The sequence below is a fragment of the Pygocentrus nattereri genome, chromosome 14, assembly GCF_015220715.1.
Source record: "Pygocentrus nattereri isolate fPygNat1 chromosome 14, fPygNat1.pri, whole genome shotgun sequence".
Lineage (NCBI taxonomy): Eukaryota > Metazoa > Chordata > Actinopteri > Characiformes > Serrasalmidae > Pygocentrus > Pygocentrus nattereri.
In genome coordinates, this window is record NC_051224.1 from 28,765,308 (window position 1) to 28,785,540 (window position 20,233).

General features: G+C 39.5%; 1 protein-coding gene and 1 long non-coding RNA gene across 2 annotated transcripts; one reads left to right on the forward strand and one right to left on the reverse strand.

Moving 5' to 3' along the window:
* The first annotated feature begins 293 nt into the window (after positions 1-293).
* ccnf (cyclin F) lies at positions 294-20,233 on the forward strand. Its single transcript, XM_017705421.2, has 17 exons — positions 294-436; positions 1,522-1,676; positions 2,879-2,985; positions 3,101-3,168; positions 6,029-6,225; positions 6,879-6,932; positions 7,453-7,557; positions 7,662-7,739; positions 8,349-8,500; positions 8,652-8,816; positions 9,296-9,419; positions 10,036-10,216; positions 10,411-10,498; positions 11,965-12,064; positions 19,008-19,141; positions 19,256-19,428; positions 19,652-20,233. The coding sequence occupies exons 1-17, from the start codon at positions 424-426 to the stop codon at positions 20,134-20,136; spliced, it is 2,379 nt and encodes a 792-aa protein (XP_017560910.1). The 5' UTR covers positions 294-423; the 3' UTR covers positions 20,137-20,233.
* On the reverse strand, positions 18,856-19,797 carry LOC119265145. The gene is made up of 3 exons (XR_005131429.1): positions 19,665-19,797; positions 19,284-19,384; positions 18,856-19,125 (listed from the first exon to the last, which is right to left on the reverse strand). It is a non-coding gene; the product is annotated as an uncharacterized LOC119265145 (long non-coding RNA).

The window sequence follows — 20,233 nt, forward strand, 5'->3', positions numbered from 1 at the left end:
GGATGAAACTCTTCAAATACACTTTTCATAACAAATAATGCCACCAAATGTATTGACCAATGGCGTCAAGCATGGAAACGCGCAATTCGAAATAGCATCATTCCTTCCAATCAGAAGCGTTAGTTTAATTATTCAGAAAATAAACCAATCGTGTGGACGGGCAAATGAACAAAAACTTGTGTCAATGGGCGTGTCCATTTTCCAGCCAATGAGCTGTTGAAGTTGATGTTTAAACTGATGCGCGCGGGCGGTCCTAAGCGTTTAGGGGAGGAGCTACAACTCGAAATGCTTCAAGTTAATCAACAGTCCTACACTACCAGATCACCCGTGCTACTGAACGTCGACATTATTGTAGTATAATCTTAAAGTTTTGACCAGATTTTTGCAGCATATATTAGTTTTGCCGACTAGTACCGGGCTGAAATGAAAGCGGGCGGTAAGTAGTTAACGTTATTTTTTTTACCTGGCTTCAGTCGGCTAGCTGGCGTTAGCTAACTTAGCTAGCTAGCTAACTAGGTAGTTAAGTTTAGGGTATCATTATCAGTAAATTAGAACTTTCACTATTCGCAGCAGAAATGCTAATGTCCGCAGAAGTTTCCCGTTTATGTATGTCAGAGTATCATTACAGAATTATTAAAGCCATTTAACCTAGTAGCACAGAAAATCGCCCCTAGCAAGGTGACTGTTAGCCAGTTTAAGGCTATGAATGTAACTATAGCTAGTTGTGTTGCTGCCTATATTTATTATTTGTACATACTGTTTGTACGTAGTTTTAGTTGTGTATGAATGTTTTCACACAACGTAACGTTTACAGTGAAAAATCTGACTAGTGTTAATTAAACCATCGCCTTTAGTGAGGTAGTTAAGCTAACTGGGTTACGCTAGCGAATGTTGGTTAACCTACATTTGAGCCAGTCGCCTATGTATGCAGTTAGCCAGCAGCGAGGAGGGAAAATAAGGCGCTGACTTTAGTAATGATAAATTACTAGCTAAGACTATAGGTGTATTAAAGGAAGTTAATCAGATATTGTTTCTCTCTGGAAACGATATATACTGACCGTTACAAATGTATATTTAATTCCAGAATCATACATAAATGCCCTTCTCGCTGTTGGAAAAATTAATAACGTTAACTTAGTTGTACATTAGTTAGAAGTCATTAATTCTGGTCCCGGAGGGCTGGAGCCCAACAAAGTTTGCTGATTTCACTGCTTTAACAGACAATTAAACTGGGTTGTTACCTGAGGGAATCAGTTTGTTTGAACATGAAAATTACTAGCAAATCGTGTGGGCTCTCGGCTCGACCTGAAAATGACCCCTCTTTTAAATATTTATAACTGCAGATTCTTGAGTAATGCAACTTGGGGTGGGAACAGTTGGGTTATATTAAGTTGGTGTACTTTATTGCAAAAGAGATACCCGTTACATACAGTAGTTTGTCTTTTTACACGATTTTTAATTTATATGAAGTAGTGTCTAGTAATGTACAAACTTTTGCTTCTTTTGTCTCTCTGTTTGTAGTGCTACATTGTCGGTGCCCTAAATGTTTTTCTTTACCTGCGCGGAAACGGGTCCGAAAGCAGGTTCCCTCACTGACGCTCCTGTCTCTTCCTGAGGAAGTGCTCCTGTGTGTTCTGCAGTGCCTCTCTGCTGAAGATCTGCTGACTGTTCGAGCTGTGAGTGGAGTCGCAATGTTCGCTAATACTTGGCACATTTAGTGGGCCTTTGTGTTAAAGACCATTCTGACAAAAATTTAATATCATGGAGTAGACTTATTTGCTTGTGTGTTGGGCATGTTTGTAACAGCAGCAGTGGTGGACAGTAAACGTTAACGTAATTCGTTACTGCACTTAAGTAGTTTTTGTGTGTGTGTATCTTTACTGAAGTATTTCCATTTTGGGTTACTTTTTACTTTTGCTCCACTACAAGTCAAATAACCTACTTTTTACTCCACTTCATTATGTGTAATCTGTTGTTCCTTTTGGCTTATGTGTGCATAAAACAAAAGAAACGCAGAGCAAGCACATCAATCAGGGTACAGCGCGCACTTTGTTTTGACCTGTTGGAGTTGGCTACCCAGTGCAAGCATGCAATTCAACATTTGTGCAACAGTAACATTTTGGGAGCACCTATTCCTACATAAATGATGGAAGAAACTCCTGACTCTAACCTAACTTTGTCTAAACAGACCACAGTATAGAAATATGTATGCTCATGCAGTTATGACTGGCATGTTTCTTTTTTTTTTTTGGATTTATGCACCCTTTCATTTTATAATAAATTCATTTTGGCTAGTTTGTTTGTGAGACCTACAGATGCGATATAGTAAAGGGAAACTCATTTGTGCACCTGTGTTTGAGGTATGTTTTTGTAAATTTTAAACTTGTAACTAAGTTGCAAATAAATCTTAAACCAAAACTTTGCTTGTTCACAAAAGGTTATTTCAGAACCACTTGGTTCTACCTAATGGAATGGTTTGCCGATAGTGTTTTGTGCTTTTGATGATTTTAATAGACATCAGCATCAGACTTATTAATAACATTCTAGTAAAATATTGGTGTTACAAGAGTATTGGCGGAGAAGCGGCTTAGAAGATGGATGGATGGAAGAGTATTTTCACTTAAAATTAGTTTATAAAGCAAGAATCTTGTTACAAAAACGAAAATGGGACATTTGATTTAAAAAAAAAAAAACTTTTACTCAAGTGGAGGTCAAGAGGGATGACTTATACTTTTACTGGAGTAATATTTTACCTTGGGTGTATGTACTTTAACTCAAGTACATGGTTTGTGTACTTTTGTCCACCACTGAACAGCAGTTTTCAGTACAGTAGACATATTTACTTTTACATTTGCTTTGGGTTACTTTGTTGTTCCAGGTGCACTCTCAACTCCGTGATCTCATCGACAGCAACTCGTGCGTCTGGGCACGGGTAAGCTTCAAGGACCGCTGGCCAGCTCCGGATACTGTCTGGCTTTTTGAAAGGTCTGCTGTTCACTACATACTGCAACAGCCTATTAGTTAATCTGGAACTATAACTTGAAATTTCTGCACTCGCTTTTAGCTTTTAATGAATCTTTTTTTTTTTTTTTATCACCAGAGCTGCAGAAAAAGGAAATTTTGAGGCAGCGGTGAAGCTAGGAATTGCATATTTGTACAACGAAGGACGTAAGTATGTTATTCATCAATATGTTTTATAAATGACACTGTTTTGATCAGTAATTAGTTGCCCATGTCATTGTCATTGTGTTTACATGCAAGGATTTTTGCCAATCCGAATGAGTGCATTCCAATTACAGATTCAGACGGAAATGTACACTCTATTCAACAATCTGATGGAAAATCTTTGTTTACATGCGGACTACAAGTAATCTGATGCAAAATGACGCATATGCGTGGAGAACCACAGAGAGTAAACGTTACCATGACAGCAAACATTACATGAGGTCCAGTCTGAGTGAGATGAGTTTCCAGTTGGCGCGCATTAGTTTTTAATTACGTTAAAATGATGTCAGACTCAGAAAAATGTACTTCACGTGTACTTATTAAGGAAACGGCAAGAGGATGACCTCATGTTCTGAGATACATAAGCATTACCCACCTTATCCACTCGGATAGAAATTGTATTCCGAATGGCCTCAAGCGAACTAGACTATTCCGATTTAAGTTTTTATATGGACGTATTCTATTCCAGTTGACGTATCCTGTTAGTCATATTATTAATGGATTACCAGGCTGCATGCAAAACCAGCCATTAGGGGTGTACTTCTGGTGCCGGTGCCAAGACCGGATAAATGGTGAGGGTTGCGTCAGGAAGGGCATCCGGCGTAAAGTTTGTGCCAAAACTATCATGCGGATCACAAATATGATTGCCATACCATATCGGTCAAGGCCTGGGTTAACAACGACGGCCTCCGGTGCTGTTGACCAGCAGGGTGCCGGTGGAAATTGGACTACTGTAGGTCGAAGACCATCAAAGAGGAGAGGAGGAAGGTGGGTTAGAAGGCAGCGAGAGAAAAGGAAAGACAGGAGTGTGGAGGTTAGAGTAGGGACTCTGAACATGGGGACAATGACAGGTAAAGGCAGAGAGCTTGCAGACATGATGGAGAGAAGGAAGGTAGATATTCTGTGTGTCCAGGAGACCAGATGGAAAGGAAGCAAGGCCAGGAACATTGGCGGTGGATTCAAACTGTTCTATCATGGTGTAGAGAGGAAGAGAAAGGGAGTAGGGATAATCCTAAAGGAACAGCTTGGGAAAAGTGTCCTGGATGTAAAGAGAGTGTGAGACAGGATCATAGGCCTGAAGTTGGAGGTTGATGGTGTCATTTTGAATGTGGTCTGTTCATATGCACCACAGGTTGGTTCCCAGAAAGGGGAATTTTGGAGTAAGATGGATGAAGTGGTAGATTGTGTCCCTAGAGAGGAGAGATTAGAGATTAGGTGCAGACTTCAATGTACATGTTGGTGAAGGGAACAGAGGGGATGAAGAGGTGCTGGGTATGTATGGTGTGAAACACAGAAATGAGGAAGTTCAGATGGTTGTAGATTTTGCAAAGAGAATGGAAATGGCTGTGGTGAACACGTATTTTCAGAAGAGGGAAGAACACAGGGTGACATACAAGAGTGGAGGGAGGTGCACACAGGTGGATTATATCCTTAGCAGGAGATGCCACCTAAAGGACATTGGAGATTGTAAAGTGGTGCCAGGGGAAAGTGTAGCAAGGCAGCATAGGGTGGTTGTCTGTAGAATGAGATTAGAAACAAAGAAGAGGAAGAGAGTGAAGACAGAACCAGAGATTAGATGGCGGAAGCTGAAGGAGGAGGATGGTTGCAGGCAGTTCAGGGCAAAATTGCAACAGTGAGCAGCAGCTTGGTTTCATGCCCAGAAAGAGTACCACAGATGCAATTTTTGCGTTGAGAGTGTTGGTAGAGAAGTACAGAGAAGGTCAGAAGGAGCTACATTGTGTCTTCGTGGATCTAGAGAAGGCATATGATAGGGTGCCAAGACAGGAATTGTGGTGCTGTATGAGGAAGTCAGGTGTCGCTGAAAAGTATGTTAGGGTGGTACAGGACATGTATGAGGATAGTGAGACAGTGGTGAGGTGTGCAGTTGGAGTGACAAATGGTTTCAAGGTGAAGGTAGGGTTACATCAGGGATCAGCTTTGAGCCCCTTCTTGTTTGCAATGGTGATGGACAGGTTGACAGATGAGGTCAGGCAGGAGGCTCCATGGACCATGATGTTTGCAGATGACATTGTAATCTGTGGTGAGAGTAGAGAGCAGGTGGCAGAGAATCTGGAGAGGTGGAGGTTTGCACTGGAGAGGAGAGGAATGAAGGTCAGTAGAGACAAGATGGAATACACGTGTGTGTGAATGAGAGGGAGGCATGTGGAAAGGTGAAGATGTAAGGAGTAGAGGTCATAAAGGTGGATGACTTCCATCCATAGCAATGGACAGTGCAAAAAAGAGGTGAGAAAGAGGGGGCAATGAAGGTGGAGCAGTTTGGAGATAAAGCCAGAGAGGCCAGGTTGAGATGGTTTGGACATGTGTTAAGGAGGAATAGTGGAGAAAAAAGAAAGAAAGAAAGAAAAAAAAAAAAAATTATAGATAGATAGATAGATAGATAGATAGATAGATAGATAGATAGATAGATAGATAGATAGATAGATAGATAGAGAGAGAGAGAGAGAGAGAGAGAGAGAGAGAGAGAGAGAGAGAGACTCAGTCAGTCAGTCAGTCAGTCAGTCAGTCAGTCAGTCAGTCAGTCAGTCAGTCAGTCAGTCAGTCAGTCAGTCAGTCAGCGGTGACCCCTAAAGGGAGCAGCCAAAAGAAGAAGGCTGCCTGTAAACGAGGCTATTGACTATTTCACTTGCTCACTCTGTAATGAATAAAAGTGGTTGTGGCCAGTTATCATGTAAATAAAGTTATGAAAGCATAATTTCATTCATTGTTGGCCAACAGTTAAAGCTATTGGGTGAGATGTTCTTTTGAAGTTGATCACGCAGTGTTTGTCATTGTTTCACTCCAGCATCTCTTAGTGATGAAGGTCGGGCTGACTTGTGTGGCAGGATGGCCGCTCGATTCTTCAGCCTGGCAGAGAGCCTGCGCTCCCCCATGGCTGACCCCTTCATCTGGGTCTTTATCAGGCCCCCTTGGTCTCTTTCTGGAAGCTGCTGCAAGGCAGTTGTATATGACCATCTCAAAGCAGAGAGTGACACCAACTTGGTAAGGAACACAGTACCAAAAAAAACATTGACACTCTCCTAACCTATGTATTTGTTTTCTAAGCTTGTTTTTTCAGATTTAGTCATTTTGGGTAGTAATACAAATTAAAGGCCCTGCACAGTTATTTTTTTTATCACAGTTATTTCAAATGCCTCCATGTCAATTGTAACCCCCTGGAGGGTGGGCACAGGCTGAATGTAACTCCATTTAAGGTGGAACAGGGATATTGGAACAATAGGCTGGCACGTTTGTAGCTGATTTAAGCTTTGTGTTAATATTATGGTTGAAATCCATAGATAGGCAAAATAGATTTCTGTTTATTAGTCAGCCGGTTGAAGATTTTGCATTTTTAGGGGTCATTTTGTGCACACTGCAGTGCCCAATAAGTGTTGGACAGAAGTAGAAGAATGAATGATGACATACTTCCATATGGCAACCATATTTCCATAATCTAATCTTTCAGAAAGGAGGGCAAATACTGTGCTGGGCCTTTAAGAGTAGGCAGAAACTAGTGCATCCAGGTCAATTTTCCTGGAATTTCTGTTAAAGTTTAATCTTTAGATCCTGTACAAATAACACAGCAACTGTTTCTTCACCTCTGAATTTTGTTCTGAGATTTTGACTGCTTTTTTGTCTGTGTTTTATTTTTATAGGAGAGAAAAGGAACGTTACTGCATTGCTTGTTTAGAGTTCTTCAGTTGTTTGATGTGAGTAGTGTGATTACTAAAGTGTAGTAGCATCCAGCCAAGTGGGAAGCTGTTATTTGAGACTGTTGAACAGCAAGTTTGCATGGTGTCTCAAATAGCCAGTGTTGAAAAAGCAGTGGCAAAGAAGACCATGTCACAGAAAAAGTGTAGTGTGAAGGCACTTTTTTTCCAAAAAAGAATTGGCTTAAAATCAAATGGGCAGTTTGAGGATCAGCTGGTGGAAGAGACACAACACTACAAACATTTAAGTATCCAATCTTTAAAATGGAACAAAAACTTAAGTGAGTATTCATAGATGGGCAGAGGAGACAATTTTTTGTTTATTTTCTGTACATTTTTATGTATGGTTATGTGCAAGTATGATGGCAGGCACCCTGTATTTTTGCAGATATACATACACAGAAATATAAATGTCCTTATTTGTTCAGTATCATATGAGCCATGAAAACACCAATGTATTTATTTAGAGGCTGTGCCATTCATTTGATGTTGCGGATTTGTGTGTGTCTTTATGTATCAGGATGAGGAGAAGCACATGGAGGCACTTGCTGTATTGGAGGAGTCGTCAAATTGTGGCAGTGTGCAGAGCTCATACCTGCTGTGGGAGCAGAATCGCAGTGCTGCGGTAAGAGGCTCCTGTGAGCTTGCAGTAGTAACTTTGTTACTCTCCCCAGTTCAGTAAAGCTGTTGAAAGGTCCCCACTGACTTGCTGGTGTGCACCTCTTGCAGATGTGTGACCCCGGGAGGTATCTTCAGTGTGTGCGAACTCTTAGGGACTATGCAGCCAAGGGCTGTTGGGAAGCGCAGGTGTGTGTTCTGTTCTGTGTTTTGGGGTGTTTTTTTTTTTTTTTTTGTTTTGTTTTGTTTTTTTTTGTTTGTTTGTTTTTTTTTTTTTTTTGGGGTGGGTGGGTGTTGGGTTTTTGTAGTATGAGTCAATCCTTTATATTTCTCTTGAGCTCAAGGTCAGTTTTGCTTCCATTAATGACTATTTCAGGGCTGCTGCTCTTGGTGTCCTGGTTTCAGCTTGTTTCAAAACCTTTATACAGTGGTGATATTTAAAGACACCCAGTAACATTTTAAATGTCAGAATTCTTAAGTTCTCCACAATGTGTGAAATGACTAGGTAAATATCACCAACCTCTGGTCTTTATTTTTTACTTTATTTTCATGAAATATTGTCATTCTTAAGTGTCATCCATCTTTTTTTTTTTTTCTTTTTTTTTTTTTTTTCTTTTTTTTTTTTTTCTTTCATCTGTTGCTTTCCAAAATATTGTGCTCCTTTAATTGGGAGGGAAATTAATATATTTTTTTGTGCTCAGTTTCAATACATTTCAGGAAGATTCGCATATTTATGTCTAGCACTTCACTTAAGACGTGCAATAATGTGAGGGTTTGACTTTTTGATTGGTCTTTCAGCTGTCTTTAGCAAAGTCCTGTGCCAGTGGCAATCCCCTGGGTTTGGAGCCCCAAGCCTGCGTTGACTTGGTTGCACAGCTCTTTCTCTCTTGTCCATCCCCAGCTCGACAAGCTGAAGATCTACGCAGACAGGGCATCAATGACACGATGAGGTATTCTCAAAAACTTTATAATTCAGGTTACTCCTTTCAGGTTTACATGCACTAAATAGGAGATATGACTCAGTTTAGAGTGTGTTCATTTATTCATTCATGTATTTCCCCCCCCCCCCCCCCCCCCCCCCCCCCCCCCCCTTCTGATAAGGTATATACTGGTCGACTGGTTGGTGGAAGTGACTACCATGAAGGATTTCTCCAGCCTGGCACTGCATGTGACAGTGGGTTGCGTGGACCGTTATCTGTCCCGTCGTTCTGTGGCAAAGGCTAGGCTGCAGCTTTTGGGTATTGCCTGTATGGTTATCTGCACAAGGTGAGGCTGTTGGCTCACAACCTGGCTTGATTTTTAACAGAAAAGTAGGTGGTAGTGGTAGTGGTGGTGGTAGTAGTAGTGGTATTTTTTTATTTATATATTTATTGAGGAGTAAACTTGGTTACAACCTGATCAGAGGGGATTTATCTTGGTCTTGAAGAATTTCCTGTCTGCCTATTCAGTCACAGCCTTTCAGGCATTGTAGGGCTTTCATTCATGATTGGTTGAACATGAAGTTGTCTCAATATTCTCACTCTCAGCCCCAGCTGTAGTCACTACACCATTGGTAATTAAAGAACTGTACAAGTGTGCCCACTGTCCTCCGTAATGGAAGTGAGCTCATGGTTGATCTGGGGTAATTTAAGATTTACAGAGAGCAAAACATTTAGTTTCTAATTTCTTTTTTGGCTTTCTTCTCATTAGGCTCTTCATATGTTTGTTTAATTATAATCCTATTCATATCCTTTTATTCCTCTCAGGTATATCAGTAAAGATATTCTGACTATCCGAGAGGCTGTTTGGCTCACTGATAACACATATCAGTATGAGGACTTGGTCAGGATGATGGGGGAGGTCATCTCTGTGTTGGAAGGGAAAATCAGAGTGAGTAGTGTAAAAATGTATTAGAGGTGTGTATTAATTCACTGAACTGCTGTTATTACTTAGCTCCATGTCTGTCTAACAGAAGCACAAGTGAACAAACCTTTCCTGTCAGATTTCTTTTGAGGCAACCTTTCAAACAGATGGACTTCTCATATTGACAGCAGGTCTTAGTTGGCTACCTCACACAACAGATCTAGAATGCAACAACTGTGCATGCTGACATGCTTCTCTATTAATTGCCAACTAGTGTATATCCTGTATTAAATAAATAAATAACTGAACACAAAAGAAAGTATTTCTGTGTTGTTAAGATGGATTAGACTTGGATTATGCATGTAGTCATGGCAGCTTAGCTAGTGTAGTGAAGCAAGATAGAGCTGCTATATATATATATATATATATATATATATATATATATATATATATATATATATATATATATATATATATATATATATATATATATATATATATATATATATAGCAGTATATATAAGTATGAACTTTAGCAGAAATAAAATGAGTAAATAATGATGCCAGATGATTGGGTGATTCCAAAAATGCACCAATTTATTGGCAAGTCAGTAGATAAGCATGTATGTTGTTTACCCCTCAGATTCCCACTCTGCTAGACTATGGTGAAGTGCTACAGTCCTTGCTGCCCATGGAGCGACGAAGTACCCATCTCTTCAGCTACATCTGTGAGCTCTCTCTGCTTTGCTCTCCCCTTGCTGTGCCTAGTCCTGCTCGCCTTGCCTGCGCCACCCTGCTGCTCACCCGAGCGTTACACAATTATGGTAAGATCCACTCCCCCCAGAAAATAATTCTTGATTTATTATTTCATGTTCCTGAATTATGGCATCTAATTAGTGCTGTTGGGCCTCATTCTGATAGGTTCCCATTAGGTTTTGTTCACTGTCTCATTGTAGCGTTTGCAGTGTTAATATTTTTGAGCTAGCTTTTCTTTGATGTTTTCATTGTCTTCCTGTAGCTCCTGTTTGGCCAAACCAGCTGGTTGAGAACACTGGCTTTTCTAAGGAGGAGCTAGTGCCCTGTGCTTTGCTGCTCTATATCAAGTGGTGGGTACCGTGTGATACATTTATTAAATAAATTGTGTGCACTTTTGCAGGATAGAGAAAATAGGTTACTTTACAATTAATTTTTTCTTTTGCTTTTTATTTATTTATTTGTTTGTTTGTTTCTTAGAACAACAGCATTGCCAGTTTGGCACAAGTTTACCAGTTGTGTCAAGTGCACGGAGTAAAAAAAAAAATTGACACACAATTTCTTAAAGTTTTTTCCAAACAATGAAAATATTTACAGATCAGATAATAGCATAGCTCACTTTGGGACATCTTACCAGATATACTGTATATCTAACATTTAGTTGACATCAACATGAAATTGATTAATTCTTATGTCTTTTTTTTTGGTACAGTGTGCTAAGGCAGATTGCTGGTTTAAACAGGACAGTATAACTTAATTGTGGTTTAGTGGTTTAATTGTTGTTCTCTAAATGGCTAGCTCATTGATGGGACTGTCAAGTTTGAAAATTCTGAAGTATCATGTAGGGTGATTGAACTGATAGGGTGATTGAATTGATTTTGTAGCAGTATTTCTGTTCAATGTGTCTTTTTTTTTTTTTTTTTTTGTCCAATATTAATTTCTCAAATATATAAGCTTTTTCAACTTGATATTCAGCAAATATCAGCATAAAAGCATGCAAAATAGAGTACGATCACAACATAAGACATGAATGAACATACATGTAAATAAACGTGTATGTGTGTATCGTCTTCGTCGTCTTCTTCTTCGTTTTCTTCTACGTCGTCGTCTTCTCCTCCTTCTCCAGGGGTCGCCACAGCGGATCATCTGCCTCCATCTTGCCCTATCCATTGCCTCCTCTACTTTCACACCAACCATCTCCATGTCCACCTTCACTACATCCATAAACCTTCTCTGAGGTCTACCTCTTCTCCTTCTACCCGGCAGCTCCATCTCTAACATTCTTTGACCAATATATCCACTATTCCTCCTCAACACATGTCCAAACCAGGACGCACTACTGTCTTGTAAACCTTCCCTTTCACTCTTGCTGCTATCCTTCTGTTACACATCAGCCCTGACACCGTCTCCACCCACTCCATCCTGCCTGCACCCTCTTCCTCACCTCTTTTTTTTTTTTTTTTTTAATTTTAAATACAATAAAATGTGTGTGTATATGTATAAATACAAGATCTAAACCAAAACGTGGAGCCAGATTACTTTTTACCAGTGACGGTGGGCTTTTTAGTTTAAAGAATAATTATTATAAATAATTATAAAAATATAATTGGAAATGTATAGTCACTAATGTGTTGATTAGTCAGTTGCTGCAAAAATTTCATGCGCTGTCCTAACCAGACCAAAGTTTTGTAATTTAGTGGATTGATATGAAGTCAAAATCAAGCCACTGACTACCGGTCTTGCCACAGACCTTTAAGTGTCTCAAATTTGCTTTTGTGATTGAGTTTTTGCCTTTTTTCTCTTTTAAATTCTTTACCAGCTTTAGTCAAGATGCACCCAAAGACTACAGACATGTCTCCTTAATTGGTGTTAAGCAAAGGTTCGAAAGTGATTCATACCAACAGATTAGCAAAGAGCTGGTGAGTATTGCTTTTTCCACATTTTAGTGCCTGATTTTGTATATTACATTGCATATTGTTGCTGTGCAAAAAAAAGTTAAATGTAACGTGGCTTTTTTTTTTTTTTCTTTTTCTTTTTCTATTATGATTGTTACTTGAATAATTACGTTTTACGGTTTGTCTAATGTAGTATGCAGCTATGACAGTGCAAGCCTAAAGTGGATAAATAACCTGAGCATCTATCTTGCTTCTAAGCGTTTTACTGAAACATGTCTACAGTTACATAGAATCATATGCAGAGTCAAAGCTGCCCCCCCCCCCCCCACCTTTCTTGAGCATGAAAATACAGGCAAACAATCATTCTGTGAACAAATGTGCGTTGCTCATGCAGCCCTCTAAACATGTTAGAGAGGGGGTTGGATCTCTGCGTGCCAGGTGACTTTGCAGCCTTTCTTATTAGCGGTCACCATTGAACAGCCACGTTGCACTTTTATTAGTAGACACCATTGAGCAGCCACATCGTGGCCATTTTTATTAGTGGTTGCCACAAACCACTGTAGTCATGTCATCAGAACAGTTCTCTGTTCTTCATCTGATGCTCACTGAAACACGATAGATCTCTCCTTTTAAGCTTGATTTGAAGTGTTCTACAAATGTACCTACACTCAGGCTAGTCCAGTACAAACTCCGCTTAATATTACTGCTGACCCCCTGATAAACTGATTTAGGCTCTCAGAATATCCTAATTATTCTGTTAATGGGAGTAACATTTTACTGAGGGCATTTTCTCAGGACATTCAGAAGCGTCATTTTCAAAAGGCTGAGACTGAGAATGATGTGAGGTTTAAGGCATGGAAAAAATAGAATACCTGTAAAATATCAAAAAGAAATGTTGACCTTGTAGTACTTGCATTATAGTACTTGGTTTAAATATTAAATGAAATGATAAATGTTAAATACATACAAATGTGTTGAGTAATTGGCAAGTGAATACATCCAAAGATATAACAAGGGGGGAAAAGTCATAACATAAACATGATATAATTCAGGTGTCCTTTATTTCACACTAACAAACATAATTTAATACAGTTGTTAAATACTTTGTAAACATTACTTATGTCTTAATGTTCATGTTTATTACTGGTAATGTAGTAAATCATTTTCACCAAAGCATTGCTAAAACAATTACAGCAAAAGAAGAAAGTAGGGAAGAAAGAGAGCACAAGCACGAAGAAGATAATGTTCATTACACAAACATTTAATCTTGTAATTTCTACAATAAAACTGAACTGCTTTCCCTGTTATTTCCATACATGTTTTAAGTTGGTCCTTTTGTTTATTATTTAAATAAAAAATACCTATTGTTTTGCAAGACAGAATGCAGAATGTGACAATGTGTTTTGCATTGTACTTTGCATTACTAAGACACTCACACAATGTATGCCAAATAAACAAGATACCAAATTGCCAAACTATATTCTCAGTGTATCAATATCTACAACACTTGCTTTCGTCCAGTTAAAGGTCCATTTAAGCAATTTAAGATGCTGGAGCACAAATTAATTTCAAAAGGCGGCAGCTAATGAAAGTGGCTGCAATGTAGCTGCTCAATGGTGGCCGCGAATAAAAGTGGCCATGATATGGCTGCTCAGTGGCAGCTGCTAATAAAATTGGCTGCGAGGTAGCTGCTCAATGGCGACTGCGAATAAAAGTGGCTGCTCAGTGGAGGCTGCTAATAAGTGGCTGCAATGTGGCCTTGATGTGGCTGCTCAATGGCGGTCGATGATTGATTTAAAAAAAAAAAAAAATCCCATTTCTTCTTTTTACCTCTTGTTTTTGAGGGTCACACTAACCCTAAACTGAGTTTCATGGAGTAGTGATTGAAATCTTGACCTACGAAATGGGACAACCCTCAAATTAAAAAAATAAAAATCATAATAATAAATTGCCTCATTAACGGGCTACTAGCAGTGCTCTGTGGATGACCCAGCGCATTGTCAGTGATTGCAAAGAAGGGAAAAGTTCAGCAACCTCGCTGCTGGGCTTTAGTTACATTTATGGCATCATGCTTTTAAAGAGGGGATATAGGACAATTCTTTATTATCGCCCACCGCAAATTCTTTGGTGATACGAAGTTGCAGTCAGCTATTTACCAGCTTTTTATTCAAATTTTCCTGTTCCACCTTAAATGGTGCAGCAGCTACATTCTGGCACTTCAGGCGTCAACAGTGCTGAACTATTTAAGGTGGGACGGGAAAGCTACCAAAATGAGCTTGGGGTGAAACTGTATCGGGCCAAAAGCAGCCACTTCCACATGTCACCGGCCACGCAGAGATCCAACTCCTACTGTCTTGAGCTGTAACATCTGTTTTGAAATGCACATTCTCTTGAATTGTTAGAGTTGGAATACAGAAGCAATAACCATTATTCAGTGACCCTGTTTATTTTCCAAATAACATTTAGAATTTTAAAGACTGCATCGTCGTCTTAACGTCAAGGTCACCATTCCGCACACTCGACGAACATAGGAGAGCAGTCTCTGTTTTCTGCAAACATTGGCCACCACTCGCTAACAGTTTCAGGAGGTAGTTCTACACAAAGAAATATGTAGGGCAACTGGACAAAAGTTTACTGTTGAAATTACATTTCAAAATCAAATTTAGGCAAGTTCTCCTGTCGTTCACCAAACCCAGACTCGTCCATCAGACTGCCAGATAGAGAAGCATGATTCATCACTCCACAGTATGTTCCCACTGCTCCAGAGTCCAGTGGCGGCATGCTTTACACTGCTCCATCCGATGCTTGGCATTGTGCATTTTGATCTTAGTCATGGCCTTAGAAAACCCATTTCATAAAGCTTCTAACGTGCAGTTATTTTGATGTTGCTTCCAGAGGCCCCTGAGTTCGTGTGGCTAAGCTGTTACTGATATTTGGTGGTTTCATTACACAAGAATAGCTCACAGTTGACTGGGGCAGATCTAGCAGGGTAGAAATTTCACAAACTGACTTGTAGCAGAGGTAGCATTCCTTGTTTAGTCACTTAGCTCTTCATTATGACCTATTCTACTGCCCATGTTTGTCAAGGTTGCAAGGCTGTGAAACACCTGAACTCAATTAGGCATGGTGTAATGTCAAATAATATGTCATATAATATGCTGCCGTCAGAACAGAATCTTGTGTCTCTAAAATGAACTTTATAGGAGAAGAACAAAATGCACTCTACTTTAAATGTAATTGTATGGAACCAATACATTTCAGGCAATTTCTTATGTTCCGTTCATCAGGCAGCAGGAATGTTTTTGGTTGCTGGACTTTTCTCAGTCCAGCAGTATCACAGGTGTTTAAAAACTCCAGCAGCAGTGTTGTCGTCTGCTCCACTCATACCAGTGCAACACGAACGCATGTCCACTACTGATGTGGTGATTCACAGTCTGTAATTGTAGAACTACAAAGTGCACCAAAGTATATAGTAAGTAGCATTGATAAATTGGACAATGAGCCTAGAAACAAGGAGGTGCTCATAATATTATGCCTGATTTGGTGTATTTATTATTAGGGTTGAAGCACACAGTGCGTAGAACCCTATTGTTTTTGCTCAGATTCTTCTTCGTCTTCTTCTTCGTCTTCTTAAACCGAGATGTGCACAGACAAAATTCTTTTTGTGGCTCATTCCTTGGGTCAAGACAAACAACTTTGCTGCTGACACCATTTAGCTCCGCCCACTTCAAATTTTAGCTAATTTGCATAATATTCAAAACCTACTTTTGAGAACTAGTCCTACAATTTTCACTCAATCCTCAATTTTCTCGTATCAGAAAACTCGGAAGAGTCTGTTTATCAGGATTTATCAAAAAAAAAATTACAAGCTTACCATTGACCAATCGTCATGAAACATTTAGACACCAATCGTGTCTAAATGTATCCACTTCCTAACAAACAGTCTAGTTTGAAAGGATTTGACCACAGGGGGGCGCTATACATAAAAATAAACATATTATTACATGTCATTACTACAGTATTACAATTCTGATGAAATTTCCATATGAATCCATTGTAGTACATCATACCAAACAATTTTGCCAATATATGTTCATTAAAAAAACTTCACCGTTTTTTAGTAATAGTTAACTGTTCGAAAACCATACTTTTCAAACTAGTCTCTGGATTTTCACCCAAACTTATCAAATTGGCCTAGCATAACTCTCAGGCAACTCTAGGTAAATAACTATCAAAAAAAATTTGACTTTTCGACTCAGGGTTATGTGGATCAGTCAACTAATTACTGCGGTCATGGCATTTCTAACTTGATTTTCTGTAACTCAAAGACCATTGGCCAGATCACCTCCAAACTTTAAGCATCATTGCAAAATGAGACTTTAAGGGTGTATGCAACGTTTTGTCCAGATTGGCCCTTAGGGGGCACTTCAGCACTCAAAAACACTTCAAAATCAATTAAATTGCTATTACAATGTTATTACAAGGTTGATCAACAAACAATTGGTGCCATATGACTCAGTTCACTCACCTGAACAACTTTCTAATTGCATGGCATGTCAAAAATTTTACTGCTTGTCTGGTATTTTGCCTTATTTGTTCAAAGATTTCACTATACAAAGGCCTATTATACAAAGGTCAAAAGGTCATTCTGACCAAAACTTGGTGAACGTCTATGGTTTTAGTCCTTGATCAATACTGATATCATATTGAGGCCTTTTGACTGATTCTGACCCAGTTTCACTGAGCTGCTCTACACCTAAAGGGACCGTTATGACTGCATTAGGCCTCTCTATGGCCTACATCAAGTCAATGGCTTAAATACTGAACCAGTCCACTGTGCAAGTGGTACCATGTGAGAAATGCTGCCAATGGTCATGTAGTTCTGACATCTATGTTCTACAAACCAGTGTAGCTCAGTACATATGAATGGAAACTTATAATGTGGGTAAAGACCTCTGCTTGTTGTTTATGCAAACTGAAGGCCTTTTGATGAATTGACATCACTTCGGTTCTATTCGCTCAGCCTCTGAACAAGATTCAAACAGCTTGAGGCCTTTTTAGGCCTGATGGGCTAAACTGCTGAAGGGCTGGTACTGCTTCTACATTCTTGAACCCGCTCATCGCCGCTTGCGGCTATTATTATTATTATTATTATTATTATTATTATTATTATTATTATTATTATTATTATTATTATTATTATTATTATTATTATTATTATTATCAGTTCTTTCCAGATTGTCCAGGGTCCTTGGTCCTCTTGTACGTGCTTCTGTTGAGCTCACCCCAAAGGTGTTCTGTGAGGTTTAGATCAGTGGACTGAGATAGCTATGGCAGAAGCTTGATTTTTATTTTTGTATTTAATTTTGTTCAGTAAACCATTTTTTGTGTTGGGCTTTGTGGTCATCATGATCTGGACATTTTTCATCAAAATGTCCAGATCATGACTACCATGATGCTCTGTATCCTAACAGGGTTCACAGGGCTTTCCATCCTTCTTTTTACATCAAATCCACCGTTGACCACAGAACATGGTTCCAGTCAAAGAACCACTGGCTTTGTAGAGACTTGGTGACCCCAAAATGCCACTTTATTCCTCTTCCTTTCCAGCAGTGATCCTTGGAATTTGTTTTTTTTTTTGCCCATCATACCATCTTCCTCACTTTGTGGGGGGTCAAAATAACCTTGTTCAGGCAAGTTGGTTACTGTTTATTGCCCTAACTGTAGTTCATTTTCAGTCGAGAAATGCAGAAGTAAGAATGACTGACTGACTGACTGACTGACCTGACCTGACCTGACCTGACCTGACCTGACCTGACTGACTGACTGTTTAAAATGCCATACTGTGTACTGTACACTGCATTCATCAGTAGTACTCTGCAAATTCAGTTGTCAGTTCTTGGCCTTAAAGCCCAAGCACAGTTGGGTTATGCAGCAGGACAACTGTGAATGACTAAAAAGAAACAAAATTAATGTTTTGGAGTGGCAGAGACAAAGTCCTGATTTGAATCCCGTTGAGTTGCTGTGGCAGGACCTTAAATGGGCAGTTCATGCTTGAAAGTGTAGCTGAATTAAAAACCATTCTCCAGTGTAGCTGAATTAAAACAGTTCTCCAAAAAGAAAAGACCAGAATTCCTTCATAACTTGGAAGTCTTTTCCATCTATCACAAAGGTTTGATTGCCGTTGTTACTGCCAAGGGTGGCACAACCAGGTATTAAGTTTAGGGGGCTTCTACTTTTTCACATGGATAGTACAGGTTTTGAATGTTTATCTTCAAAAATGAAATGATCATTTAAAAGCTGCATTTTGTGTGTGCCAGTAACTATGGCACATGTGGTTTTACTTTTTTTTTTTTTTTTTTTTTTTTTTTTTTTTTGTTTTTGTTTTTTTTTTTTTATCACAGAGTTATGGTTGGCTTTTTATCATTTCAGTGCAAGATTTAGCTAATTCACCAAAGTTTCTTGAATATTTTAACCTGCCTTGTGGTAATTTTGGAAACATTCAAGGCAAGTCTAACATGTTTAAGACCTATATAGGATAAATCCTATCTTTTTATCAAGAGTATGAATCAGGGATGGGTCATGGATGATTAATTGCATGGCAAAAGTGTCGAGTATCTTGCTAGAAGGGTAAGAAAAAAAACTACAGGATCTGCATTATACTTGGATTTTGCATTTGATCAATTCCAAGTCTTTGCAAGAAACAGGGAAAAAAAACAGAACATGAACACCAGCATTTGGTTTTATGTTGAGCTGAATTTCATATTTTGTCAAATAGCAATTGGATTTTAGTTTAACTGGACATAGTTGACCACCATGCATCTTTTCAATAAACAATCCAGTTATAAGTTGCATGAAATTTGGTATAGATCTGGTCATAAAATGCTGTCAAGATTTTACTGTGAACGTGCTGTGTAAAAGTGTGTTTTTGTTGTTTATACCCATTGGTGGTGTTTGTATTTCTCAGGTAATGGGGTTTAAAGAACTGTGCCAAGTCCTGGAGGTTCCAGATGTGGAACCCAAATTTGACCCTCCTAGTGCCAGTGGCCATTCAGCGGACATGCATACCTTCCTGTCTTCTCCATCTAGCAACAGTAAGAGGTGCGACTGTAAAGACTGGTGTCTTTTTTTTTTTTACATTTTCAAATTCCATCTACTTGTTTGATTGTACATGAAAGAGACTAACATACTAAAATATCTATCCCTGCCCTGTAGGAGGCGAGAGGATAGCATGCAGACCCACCGAGGCAGCTTTGTGGCCACACCCACAGCTGAACTGTTCACTCAGGAGGAGACTCTTCTGGGCGATATCCTTGACTGGAGCCTAGACGCTTCTTGCTCAGGCTATGAGGGTGATGAAGAAAGTGAAGGAGAGAGAGCCACTGAAAGTAAGTGAATTAAAGGGTTCCCAAACAAGCATTATATTGATTCTTTGATTAAAGTAACATTTTTAAATAAATGTTAGTCTTCTGTCAAACTCATGAGGCTTTTCAGTTAATCCTTAACTTCTTCAGTTCCATTTCTCTGATTGTGTTCATTGGAATGCTCTTGGAGCTGTTTTGAGAAGGACAGTGATGAGTAATGAAGGAATGTGTTTGTCTATTTTTATAGCCTCAGCCCTCACCTTCCAGCTGCAGCTCTCCATGGAGTCTTCTGACCGACTGGTGCACTGTCGTGCTCTCTCCAGCGATGAGGATGGCATGAGTGAAACTGAAGCCACTACGAAGGAGACCTTTGGAGGCAGCAGCCACAGCAGACCATGGTTTTGCCAGCCTTCTTCAACTTCTTCCTCAAAAGGCCCACTCTGCATTGACCTTCACAGTTCGGGCTACTCTTCCGTCCAAAGCAGCAGCCCTTCAACCGCCACTGCTCCCACACTGGTGACCTGTTCTCTTTCCCCCCTGAGCCCGGTCTCAGCCTCAGCATCCGCCTCTCCCGGCTTCCGCCTCCTTGTGCCCATGCAGAGGCCCTGTGATTCAGCCCATAGACAAGTGAAAAGGAAGAACACAGCTGCTCATAGTGGTGGAGAAATAGACATGGAAATTGAAAAGGAGGAAGAAAAGATTACTGTCGCCAATGCATCGTTCATCAGTTAATGGCTTTAGTAACCATGATTATGTGGATTGTTAAGGGTGCCTTTTAACAGTTTGCTTGTCAGGTGTAAGGTCTGTGATAAACAGTCAAAAAGGTTTA